This window comes from Mus caroli, chromosome 8 (genome assembly GCF_900094665.2).
Source record: "Mus caroli chromosome 8, CAROLI_EIJ_v1.1, whole genome shotgun sequence".
Lineage (NCBI taxonomy): Eukaryota > Metazoa > Chordata > Mammalia > Rodentia > Muridae > Mus > Mus caroli.
The window spans coordinates 72,150,104-72,163,600 of NC_034577.1; the positions used below are offsets into that span (position 1 = coordinate 72,150,104).

Below are 13,497 nucleotides of genomic sequence, written 5' to 3' on the forward strand. Positions count from 1 at the left end.
AAAGGATCTTCACCTATCCTAAATCAGATAAGGGACTAATATCCAATATATATAAAGAACTCAAGAAGGTGGACTCCAGAAAATCAAATAACCCCATTTAAAAATGGGGCTCAGAACTGAACAAAGAATTCTCACCTGAGGAATACCGAATGGCAGAGAAGCACCTGAAAAAATGTACAGACAGTTGTGAAGTGCCATGTGGATGCTGGGAATTGAACCTGAGTCGTCTGAAAGAGCAGCCTGTATTCATTACCCCTGTGCCATCTCTCCAGCCCCTATAATCTGTTTTTAAGCTTTAAAGTTTTACATTCGTTTTCTAATCTGTTCTACTGAGCTACATCCCTAGCACACGTGAGCTAGTCAAAGGACCACATGCAAGAGCAGGGTCTCTCCTTCTGTTTTATGAGGTCTGGGGATCAAACTCGGAGCGCCAGGCTTGTCTGCACGTGCTGCTGATTCTAAGTTCTTTCATTTTTAAAGGAAACTTTATTTTACCAATAAGACTTATACATTGAGTCCTCCTCAATACAATGTCTATAGGTTTGGTGTTTGTTTGTTTGTTTGTTTGGTCTTTTGCTGAGTGGTATTTGTGTGTATTTGCAGTGTAAAATATAATAATTTGATACCTATATAAAATATACTACTGAATCTAGTATTTGGATAAAGATTTGATGTGTTTTTCTCACTTTTCTCAACCTGATAAGAGAATTGTGAAGATGTGGGCCTCACTGTGCACTGGGGAAATAAGTAGCTCAGTGGTAGAGAATTTGCATAGAAGGCTCAAGGTCCTGGGTTCAATTCTCATCACTGCAAGATGAAGGAGTTGTTATTTTGTGCCTTTGTTAAATTAGGTGGAAATGAAGAGATGCTCGAAGTATCATCTCACAAATGACATGGTTTGTTGCCACACAGAGAGAATTTTTCTTAGATTCAGAAGGTTTAAAGGGGAATAATAACACCCATAAATCTCACAGGATATACACTTGATAAATGAACAATGAGGTAAATCAGCCACAGGATGAGTTCCACATGTATAATGGTGTGGTTGTTCAGGTAGGGCAGAAGCTACCCTCTCCAGAAATGAACCTCTAATTAGTTCTCAGTATTTTTGTTTGGTTGGTTGTTGTTGTTCTTGTTGTTGTTTGAGGTTTGTTGTTGTTTGGTTTTTCCACACAGGGTTTCTCTGTGTAGCCCTGGCTGTCCTGGAACTGTCAGTAGACCAGGCTGGCCTCCAACTCAGAGATTCACCTGCCTCTGCCTCATGGGTTCTGGGATTAAAGGTGTGCATCACCATGCCCAGCTAGTCTGCAGTATATTTTTATATGAGTGTTTTCCAGGATTATCTGACTTGGCTCCTGCAATGAAATTTCTTAGTGAGATATGAGTTCTCTTGATTCTATAGCCAGTGTCCATACTAGCAGGCATGACTTCAAAACCCCAAGGCTAACAAGGTATTGCCCTGGCAATCTGAGCTCTCAGGTTCAGAGAAATGGCTGACAGAGTGTATGTAGCCTATCACAAGATGCATTCGTGAGCTAAGCTCTCTGTATCTACATCAAATTCTCCGGTTTTTTATACACTTTGGACTGAGTCCTTGAGGTCAGCTACTCACATATAGGTATCATTAATCTGACATGGATTAATATAGTTTTCCCTAGAGGTGAAAAGGACTTCACACCCTCGGGTATAGATCTGATGAGATGTCATACTGTGGAAGAGACAGAGTAGCACACTCCCCCACCAAATATGGAAAGCTGGAATGCTTCAAACCTAGACAGCAGTCATTGACATTTCAGAAGGTTAGAAATTCTGCAAACGATTGTTTATCTCCATTAATAGTTGTGGTAGTGAGCTTTACTTGACTGTAACTAAGTATCTAATGTAATCAAAACAAAAAGAAGTTTCCCATGATTCACAGCACTGGAGGCTGCAGTACACTGGAGTAGTGACAGTCCCTTCAAAGTCATGGCTCAGTGAACTAAACACTCCGTATAGACTGCACCTCTTAAGGGTAGCATCATGCATAAGCCAGCCCCAGCATCAAATATTGCCATTGACAAAAGCCCATACTTAATTCAAATGTAATATGTCTTTAACATCTTTTAAAGTGTACATATTTAAAATCAGTCTGTGGATCATGAGTAATGTTCCAAAGGGAGGGGACCACTCATCTCTGTGGAAGGGGTACTCTGAGGCTCTCTCACCGCTTAGGGTTTTTTATTTCTTTTTTGGTTTGGTTTGGTTTGGTTTGGTGTTTTTTGTTGTTGTTGTTTTGTTTTTCGGTTTTTCAAGACAGGGTTTCTCTGTATAGCCCTGGCTGTCCTGGAACTCACTTTGTAGACCAGGCTGGCCTTGAACACAGAAATCAACCTGTCTCTGCCTCCCAAGTGCTGGGATTAAAGGCGTGTGCCACCACCACCTGGTTGGGTTTTTTATTTCTTATGACTAGTTTTGTTCTTCACGGTGTCTTGTTGCACGCATTTGTGGCATGTATCCTTACACTGAAGCTCTAGCAAACTATGTCATAGATGTTTGCTTCTCTGTTTCTGAGGTCTGCATTATCTAGCACTATCTGTGATAACAGCCTCCAAATGCCTACAGATGAGCTTCACCTCCCGGCTTCAACTGTCTCTTCATACTGATGCAAACATCCCTTGATGTCTGGACATGCAGGCTTTCTTAGTGCACACTGCTGCCATGTCTCTTTTCTCTAGGAGAGCATTGATAGGTGGCCCCACAACATGAAAGGGCTTGTAGAAAGTACTGGCTTGCCTTAGAGGTCAGGCCACAGGGACTGATAAGCTCAGCCTGCGGAAGGGACACTTTCACAGTTACTTATCTTGCTCCAGGATAGGCAAACTAACATTATACAGTGAATGCTTTGGCTAGTTACTAGGCAGAGAGAAGTAGTCATTGAAACTGAACACAAGGGAGGAGAAACTCACACACACACATACACACCACACATATACACATACACACACCTACCATACACGCTCACACCACACACACATGCATACACATACACACACATATGCACAGACACAACACACACACAACACATACACAACACATGCAACACACATACATACCACATACACAAGCACACACATACATACCACATACTACATACCACATACACACATACATACATACATCATACAAACCACACAAGCACACACACATACATCACACATACATACCACACACGTATACACCACATACACACATACATGTACATATACACACCACACACACATCGTGCACATACACAAATACACATCTGACAGACACACACATACCACAGACACCACACACACACACACACACACACACACACACACACACACAAATGAAAAATTAAGACTAAATAAATTAAGACCCTGATGAAAATAATTGACATGCTGTATCCTCAAACCGTGAGCTATATAGCTGATACAGTTAGAATTCAAAGCCTTCCTGGTTCCCATCTATTACGGGCAGAATTGATGAGACTTCCCATTGAACATTTTCCTCAACACTTCTGTCAGATGTCATTAATGGCAAATTTCCAAGCCTGAGAATGTTTCCTTGGGGAACATTGACCTCTAGTTTCCTAATCTGTTTTTTTTTTCCTGAAGATAAAACAGAAATAGAAACTCAGAAATGAAAATTCAAAGCAAGAGTGATTAGTATCTTTTCCTAGCCAGAAGAAGTCCAGGATAAAGATTAATCCTAAGTGACCAAGGGAGAGATGTCCTAAGGAACAGTTGACTCTCCTGTCCTCTCTGCTCTGCCTTTGTCAGACACAGAATGCCTTTCACATCCCTAAATACTCACAATTAGGATACAGTGGGATCAGGTCTTTCTGGATTAGCTAAAAACCTTCCCCTTTGAAGAAGATGGTAGTCTGAAATCCATGTATATCCAGACTTGAGACATGCATTTAATTGAGAATTAGCCAAGAAGATGAGAGCAAACCAACCACAAAGGCAACCAGTGAGGAAAGATTACTGGGCTTTTTGCTTGTGATAAAATTTGGTAAAACAGTCAGGTGTCTAAACCAAGCAGATTCCAAGGCATAATGAAGAATGTGAAAGGTTGCATAGTGGGTATAAATGAACTAAATAAAGTTTTCAAAATGTTTTGCCATTGTTGTTTTGAGGCAAAGTCTCTCTGTATAGCCCAAGGTGACCTTAAGTCTTTCTATTAATTTCTGGCTTAGACCTTAAGGGATCAAGATTAATATATACAGCAATATATACAATACTATTGAAGTAGCTCAATGAATTCTTTTTATTAAAATATACTTTTGAGGAAAAAACAGAAAAAAAGAAAAAGAAATTAACAGACATGTATTGAGTATCTAATTTGTGGCCACCGATTTGTAGTATTCTTCCCCGAAGCCTTTATGATGGTCTCTAGAAAATAAAGAGCCTTTCCTCTCTACAAAAACAGAGCAATACATAGGTCCTGATCATTATTCCTTTCATCACTTCTGCTCACATCTTCTTTATCCCTCACCCTTACAGGAGGAAAGCAGCTAAGAAACCAACCTTTCCATCTAAACTGGGCTTGGATTTCTTTGGAAAAAGAGTACTACATTGTGGATGAAGAATCCCCATTCTTTGAAGTGACCCTCACCCGCAGGGGATACCTTGGAGGCACATCTGTTGTTAGTAAGTAGCTTGGGATTGGCTGTCAGCAAAAGGTTATGGAGACATGAAGTGTGGGCTTCAGACAGCCACAAGAGAACAGACTAGAAGAGATGGCTGAACTGATGGAAATACCTACAAAAGTTACAGGAAACCTGTGTTGTGTGCACTACAGGATAAGCTACAGCTGATATGCTGTGATTATTTTCTCTGTGTAGTTTCCTTGTTCTAATAGATTATATTATTTCCTTTTCTATAATTCAAAAAACTCCAGGAAAATTGAGACATGTCCTAGCCATCCCACAATCCCCAGCTCACCAACTTTTTTTTTCTATTGAAAATAGAGTTTTCCTCTCAAACCATAAATCTCAACCAGTTTCCAGTCCCTCCACTCCTCCCAGCTCCCCACAACCATCCCATACCCTCAGATCCACTCTCCCTCCAGTTCCTCTTAAGAAAAGAGCAGATCTCCAAGAGACAACAACCAAAAAGGACAAAACAAGATACAATAAGACAAGCCTAAGCCCTCACACTGAGGCTGTATGAGGCAATTCTATAAGAAGAAAAGAGTCTCAAGAACAGGCAATAGAGTCAGGGACATGGCTGCTCCCACTGTTAGAAGTCCCACAAAAACACCCCGCTAACAGCCATGGCATATACACAGAGAACCTGGTGCAGACCCATGCAGGCCCTGTGCTTGCTGCTTCAGTCTCTGTGAGCTCTGCTTAGTTGATTCAGTGTGCCATCATCTCCTGGTGTCCTCCATCCCCTCTGACTCCTACGATCATTTTGTCCCCACTTCCATGGGGTTCCCTGATCTCTAAAGGGAGGACCCAACGAAGACCTCCACTTTAGACTCTCTGAAAAATGTCTGACTGTGGGTCTCTGCACTCTCTCCCATCTGCTGCTGAGTGAAGCCTCTCTGGTGAGAACCAGATGAGGCACCAAGTTACGAGTAGAGCAGAATAGCATTAGAAATCATTTAATCATTGGGAATCATTTCATTGATTTTTCCCAGCCATGTTTGGTTCTTCTCTAGGTCTCTGTGCTATCCTGTCTCCAGTTCCTAGCTATCTAGCCAGTGTAGGCCATGGGATCCCTCTTATGGTGTGACCCTCAAATTAAACCAAACAATGGTTGGCCATTCCCACAACTTCTATGCCAGCATTTCTTGCAGGGAGGACAGATTGTAAGTCCAGGGTTTTGCTGCTGGGTTGGTGTTCAGGTTTCTCTTTCCATAGCCTGGGACTACCTCCCTTCACCAAAGAGACTAGAGCATAGAGCAAAGGCTCCGTGCAGGTGTCAAATGACCTCTCTACATTCAATGATCTGTGTAGATGTTGTTCACTGCAGTAGGCCTTGCTGCCCATTTTCAGAGAGTAACTTTCTGTCTTAACATTATCCTGAGTTGTTTAGAGATTGAGCCTGGATTGTTTTGAGATTGTAGTTTTAAAAAAACAAATGATCCACGTTAAATCTGGCTAATTGCCGACAAAAGTGGTCTCATCCACCTCCATGGCCAGCCTCAAACTTGCCCTGGTTCCCATGGCCAGCTGCTGTCAAGCCGCTCCAATCTTCCCAGGCCATCCACCCTCTGTGGCTAGCCTGAAGAAAGCCAGCTACCACTCACTCAGATCCCCTTAGCCCCATAAAATGATAACTCTAGAGACTTAATATACCAACCAGATTTATAATGATAAATATCCAGCCCCAAAATGCCCACACAAAGAATGTAAAATTCAATTGATATAAATACAAGCTGCACACCTAGATTGGGCAAATGTACCCTACACTGCTCTATTGCCCATCTATGAAATCCCTAGCTACCTGTGGCTCCTTCAAGCCACATGGCCCCAGCTCATCTTCTTCCTCCACTTCTTCCATCCTCCATCTCTCTCATCTCCCCATCTCTCTGTCTTCTTTCTTCCTCTTTCCCCTCTCTAAAACTTTCAGCTCTACCTTTTCCTTCCACTGCCCAATCACAGGTTCTAGCCTTATCCGACCAATTAAGACTTCACCTGACCTCACTTGAGTACATGGGCCCCTCTTGGGGGAGCAGAAAATACAAACAGCAATCCACAACAAGGGACCTCTACAGAACCTCCTCAGCCAACAACTTAACAGAATGTAACCCAGTTCCACCACTGGAAGCCTTACCTAGCTTCCAAAAACAACCAGTTGAGACTCTATACCCTCCATTACTAGGAACCCCCTCATAGAGTCCAGAAAGTTTCTACTGCATTAGGTTTCCACTCTGCTCCCCAAATGCCCCCCCAATTCCAGCTGCCTCTCCCCCAAATTCTCTCCTTCCACCCTTTTACCCCCATCCCACTACTCAACCTGATACCTCCCAGTCCTGATCCCACCTACCCCCAGTCCACCCATAAAATCTATTCTATTTCTCCTTCCCAGGGAGATCCATATGCCCCCAAGAGCCCTCCCCTTTACCTAGTTTCTCTGAGTCTGTGGATTGTAGCATGATTATCATTTGCTTAACAGCTAATGTCCACTTGTAAGTGCATGCATACCATATTGGTCTCTCTGGGTCTGAGTTACCTCACTCAGGATGATCTTTTCTAGTTCCATCCATTTGCCTACAAATTTCATGATGTCCATTTCTTTAAACAACTGAGCAATACTCCATTCTGTAAATGGACATTTTATTTGTACATTTTTTGGATGGGACGCATCTAGGTTTTTTTTTTCCAGTTTTTGTCTTCTATGAATAAAGCTGCAATGAACTTCTTTTAAAAGTCTTTTAAGTAAGAGTAATATATTGTCACATACTAATACACTAGTTCTAGCTATTCTTCTGAAGTATTATTTTCTATTTAATTGCTGTTTCAGCTTTCATTACTTTATTATGTATAGTTGTTTTAACCCAGCGCTGAGGTTGTAACTTACTTAAGGACATGTGCAATGTCAAATTTTCGATGCTTTACAAACACCTACCAGCTTAACATAGCTCTTTGGAGTAAACACATAGGCAGGGCCAACAGAGAGGATTCAACTGTCATCATTAATAATAATTGTTCTAAGAACCCACTACATTTTTACAGCACTGTTAGCTACCAGGACCTTCAGAAGTCATGTTGCCTTTATAATCTCTTGAGGAATCAAACAAGGGTATGTTACCTTCATTTTCTTCCTACATGGGCAGCTTCAAGACAGGATCTCACAATGTAGCCCTGGCTATCCTAGAACTCACACTGGTCTTGAACACACAGAGATTCTTGTGCCTCTACCTCTGAGTGCTAGGATCAAAGGTGTGTGCCTTTTTTGTGGTTGTCTTACATTTTACATTTTACATTTTACAAATGATCATTAGGAGCCTCCCAGACAGGCATAGAAGGGGAGTGGGAAGGACTAATGCAGGGGAAAGTAGCTAATGAAGAAAAGGAGCTATACAGGAGACGTTAGGAACAGGCTTCACTTAGGACAGCCAAAGCCTCACCCATACCTCAGGTCCTTTCCTCATTGCATGGTTGGGATGGCTGCCAAGACCTTCAGCTGAAATAAGTCTTCTTTCTCTTTTAGGACTTGGCTTTTGCAATTTGTCATCCAAGGACTCCTTATGAGTTTGAATTAATATGTCAGGAAGAGTTTCCATACTCCAGCTTTAAAGTTGTGTGTGTGTGTGTTTGTGTGTGTGTGTGTGTGTGAGCACTTGGCTATGTGAGACAGATGCCTTGGAGGCCTTCCCTTACACCTAAACCAACACCCTTATAGCACTTGCCATCCTCTGGCTCACAGAAGAGGCCTATGTGGTACTGTCTGTCTTTTCCAGCAGATTGTTGGGCCCACTCTGGCAGAAGCCCTAAGACATGACTCTAATAGCCACCTCTTGTTGTTGCCTGAACGGAACCTCTAACAGGCCTCCGTCCTCCACTCCTGAAAGTCCTCCTGACTCCCCAGACCACTGAGACTGGGTCTAGCAGCAGACCACACAGTCTACAAGAAGAAAGAAAGAAAGTGCCAAGTCCAGATCCCTGTTCCAGCTCTGGCTCTTCAACGAGTCTTGACTGCCGTGTCTGACACCGGCTATTTTACATATTGCTGAGTTGTTGATTTTATTATTGTTGATCAGTTTCTTTCATAAATTACTAATTCCTACTTCCTCCAATCAGTCCCCACCTCTCCATTTTCATTATCAGGGATCTGTCTGGAAAGTTACTAAAAATTATCTCACAATCAAAAGTCACTAAACTGGCTTGGGATACGCTCATTTTTATTTGGAAGGGTGACTGTCTAGCATGTGGGAAGCTTTGGCTTGGATCCACAGCACTAAATAAAACCAGGTATGGTGGTTCATACCTACAATCCTGGAACTTGGAGATGGAAACAAGAAGATCAGAAGTTCAAACTCATACTCAGCTACATAGGACAATCTGGACTATGTGAACACTGTCTCAAAAGATAGATAGATAGATAGATAGATAGATAGATAGATAGATAGATAGATAGATAGATAGATAGATAGACAGATAGATAAGATAATTACTCAGAGATGACAGAAATTGAAATTGTCAGAATATATTCTCTCAGTGATATTTATTGAAGACGTTTATGTACCAAGCTGTGCCCTGGCGCTCCTTGATGAGTAGCAGCCCAAGCTTCCACAGGGCTTATGTTCCGCTCCATTCTATTTAAACAGTGAGCTTTCTGGGGGCTAAGTTCTCACTCATCTTCAAACTCCCAGGATTTGACCAATCGGAGGTCATGGGTTAATATATGCTAAGATAAACAAACAAGCTAAATCTACTCTCCAGGATCCATCTTCTGTCCTTCCTTCTTCATGGTTCCCAACAGTAGATCTTCTTTTTGCAGTGGAACTCAAGGCCTGGCACAAACATAGACATTGCTCTAGCACTGAACTGCACCCTGCCCTCTCTCCCTCTCTAGCTCCCTTCCTCTCTTCCTCTGTCCCTCTCTCCCTCCCTCCCTTCCTTCCTCTCTCCATCCCTCTTTCTCTCCCTCCCTCCCTCCCTCCCTGCTTTCCTCCTGATTCAGTTCACTTCTGCTTCCTCTTGTAGCTGAGAACAGTGTTCACAAATATCTTCTCCAGACACTAAACAGAAGCAATAACTATGTTATCTGTGTTTGTCACAATAGAAATGAGTTGAAGGGGAAAATATCCCTTCAGACCCTGGGGATTATGGTGAGTTTTCTGGCTTTTCTTCAGGCATTAGAACCAAAGGAGACACTGCAGAAGAAAATAAGGATTTTAAAGGAAAGGCTCCTATGCTGGTCCAGTTCGGTCCCGGCCAGTCTACAGCCACATGGAGGGTGGGACTTATACCCGACACCAAGTACGAGACCTCAGAAACTTTCCAGATCATTCTCTCTGAACCTGGCGCGGCTGCACTGGAGTTTCCAGAGATGGCAACAGTTGAAATTGTAGATCCTGAAGATGGTATGCCACACACGATTTAATAAGGGAGAAGGGAGAGGGGATCCCCTAAACTCAAATCTCCTGCTTTTTTTACTTAATAACAAATACTCCCCACCCTTCTCATAAATGATGCAGTTAATCATGTTGCAAACATAGGAGCCGATGGCTGCATGCTTCTTTCTGCGTAGGTGTGATAAAATACCAGAGACCTGGTATTTTAATCTTGCTGAAATGTCTTCTCTGGTCTTTCCTAGAATCAACAGTTTACATTCCAGAGGCAGAATACAAACTGGCAGAGGCTGTTGGGGAGTTTCTGGTTCCTGTGAGACGATCTGGAGACACGAGCCAGGAGCTCACGGTCATCTGCTCTACTCGACCAGGTCTGAGACTCCGTGGGGTTAGGGAGAGTGCACCTGGCAATGGGCCTATTTGAATGGGGTTACGGTGATTCTGAGTGTGGGAGAGGCAGGCGGAGGACAGGGCATCGGACACCAGGCTCAGCCAGGAGCAGAGCTGTAAGTTGCAGTTTCCCTCTGTGGCTGGCTCCGTTGAGGTGCTCTGAGAGCTCAGGTGCTATCTGGTCTCCGTCGAGCAGAGATAAATGTACTCAACATTAGAACAAGAATGCCTGCTCTCAGCGTTTCACTAGGTTTTGTGAAAGTCCCATGAGACACTCGGGTGAAACAGTTGCTACAAACTGATGGCACTCCTATTCTGATGGGTCTTTGTGGCTTCTAAGAAACATTGTGAAATAGCCTACGTCACTCTGTCACTCTTCAGCCTTTCAGTCTTACAACCGTACCTTGAGATCTGGAGTTCACACACCTCTAGATATGGTCCCATTCTTTGTGGCTTCTCTGTGTACAGGAGGAAAATTTATCTCTCCTGAATGTTACCCCGTAAATTCATTGAATACCACCAGTGTGGGAATAAGAAAAAGCTTTTGTTTAGTTCTGACTAGAGCAAGCAGTCTGCCTCGTGCATATAGCAGAGATTCAAAGGCAGGGAGAACAGGAAAACTGAACAGGGGGGAAGAAGAGGAAGATGTCAGGTGTGGCCTAACTCAAGATGATGGTGTGGGGAAGCTAGCGCTGAGGTAAGGGCTGTCCTATGTGACTGGCTGAGAGAGATAAGGGGTATCCTATGTGATTGGCTAGGAGAGCTTGTTTGGGTTTCTCTGGTTGTTTCTAAGTGAGAAAGGATTTAAAAGTATGGGAGCTGAGAGTTCTGGGCTAAGTCCTCACCATTTGTCCTGATTCCTGCAGATGGGGACTCAGCTTCCTTGGCTCTCTGGGCTCCCAGTGTTCTAGATGTTGGGTTTGGTGATAGGTATTTATTTACGTATAGGACAAGGGGGTTCATGAGTTCATGTGTGTGTGTGTGTGTGTGTGTGTGTTGTGTGTGTGTGTGAAAGAGAGAAGAGAAGAGAAGAGAAGAGAAGAGAAGAGAAGAGAAGAGAAGAGAAGAGAAGAGAAGAGAAGAGAAGAGAAGAGAAGAGAAGAGAAGAGAAGAGAAGAGAAGAGAAGAGAAGAGAATGAGAATGCATCCATGGGCACATAGAGGCTAGAAAATGATATCAAATACCAGCCAGTGTCTGCTTCTCCCCGTCGGGGTAGCCAAGCTCACTGCACACCAGCAGGCTGGACTGGTCGAAGAGAATTACCTGGGTGTGGGTGGGTGCAGGTAGGATCTTGTTCAGCAGTGAATATGGGGCATACTGGGGAGAAAGGGGCCATTTATGTCCCTGGAGAGGTAGACAGGGTCTCTAGGGTAAAGTTTGTGTGGCTGTGCACCACTGGCCAGGACAGGGGTGCTGGAAGATGCTTCATCTGCATATTCAGGGGTTGTAGGAGGGGAGGGGAGATCTTATAAGGTCAAACAAGGAGGGAAGCCTGATAGCTATCAGGGTATAAATTCTTGCTAGGGTAGATGGTGGGGTGGCCAACTTTATGGCACCAGGTTGGGGAGTGGGGTGAGAGCCAACTCTTGCCATCTCTTCTGAGGTATCCAGGGATGAAGTTTCCTCTACCCTTACTCTGTTTCCCTGGGCCATTATGGTTCCAGAATCAAACATCTTGAAGGGAGCTAGGCTAGCAAGCCACTGATCCCCTTGTCTCTGACCTCCACAGACTACAGACATAGACGGTTACACTGAGGTGTTTGTGTTCGAGTTCTGGGATTTGAACTTGGGTCCTCATGCTTGTTCAGCATCACTCAGTCATCTCCCAGTCCCATATTCTGGTTTTTATGTATGGTTCAGCCACTATCAAGTCACACAGCCTGTCTTCAAATCTGGCCCCTGTTGCTGCTGCTGTATTAACTGTAAAGATTTAGTTCTTCCTACTCTGCCCCTCCCCCCCCCAAAAAAAAAACTCATACTTTGTTTTTGATATGTTTTGAAATGCAGTGGTATGATGCAACAGGAGGGGGGTCTGTGCTGAGGCATCCCCACCTGAAGTACCAGTCATAGGCAGAGAAAGAGAGGGGACAGAGAAGGAGGTGAGGGACAGAAAGAGAGGAGGAAAAAGAAGGGGAAAGGTGGGACAAAAACACAAGGAGAGAAGGGGGGAGGGGAGAGGACAGGGAGAGAGAAAGTAAGGGGGGAGGAAGTGGGGGAACAGCCATTTTATAGCAGCCAGGCTCCTACCTGGCTGTCACTAGGTAACTGTGGGGAGGAGCCTAGAAGAAATGCTAACAGCTTCAACAGCAAACCTCCCCATCTTTTTCTGAAAGTAGAAATGAGGAGCCCTCCCACCAGGAAACAAGAGCTAGTTACCTCCTCACTGCTGTGACAAACACCTGCCAAGATCAACATGACAGGGAAGGGTTTGTTTTGACTCATAGTTCCAAGGCATCTCGGGAAGGCATGGAGGCAGGAGCATGACAAGCCCACTGCATCTGGCATCTAGAAGCAGAGGAGAAGGTTGGCACTCACTTCATTCTCCTTTTTATGGAGCTGAGGACCACAGCCCAGAGAACTGCACCACCCGAATGTATGGTGGGTCTTTCCACTTCACTAAGCCTGTTCTAATCTGTCACAGAATGCGCCAAACTTGTTTCCATGATGAATATAAATCCAGTCAAGTTGACAATCAAAATCAGGCGTTGGAGGCAGACAATGTGAGGTGAACAGAACCCTTTGATGGAACAGCCTTGGGAGTCTTCCCAAATTGTAACATATGACTACCCAGAGCCACAGACAGTATTTGTGGGTTGTTAATAAGATAGGTGTCTACCGTCCACTGAATAGTTCAACTGCTTCTAAAATCCATGTTGGTTTTATTCACTGTTAATTGTTAAACCTTTTTTTTTTTAATATTTTTATTACATATTTTCCTCAATTACGTTTCCAATGCTATCCCAAAAGTCCCCCATAGCGCCCCCCCACTTCCCTATCCACCCATTCCCATTCTTTTGGCCCTGGCATTCCCCTATATTGGGGCATATAAAGTTTGCAAGTCCAATGGGCCT

General features: G+C 43.7%; 1 protein-coding gene across 1 annotated transcript in view; it reads left to right on the top strand.

Annotated features, from left to right (window-relative positions):
* Frem3 (FRAS1 related extracellular matrix 3) overlaps positions 1-13,497 on the top strand; it is a 74,300-nt gene that overhangs the window by 35,458 nt on the left and 25,345 nt on the right. Inside the window, exons 3-5 of the mRNA XM_021170967.1 lie at positions 4,512-4,658; positions 9,817-10,047; positions 10,281-10,406. Of these exons, the coding sequence (XP_021026626.1) occupies positions 4,512-4,658; positions 9,817-10,047; positions 10,281-10,406 (504 nt within the window). The remainder of the gene's footprint in view (positions 1-4,511; positions 4,659-9,816; positions 10,048-10,280; positions 10,407-13,497) is intronic.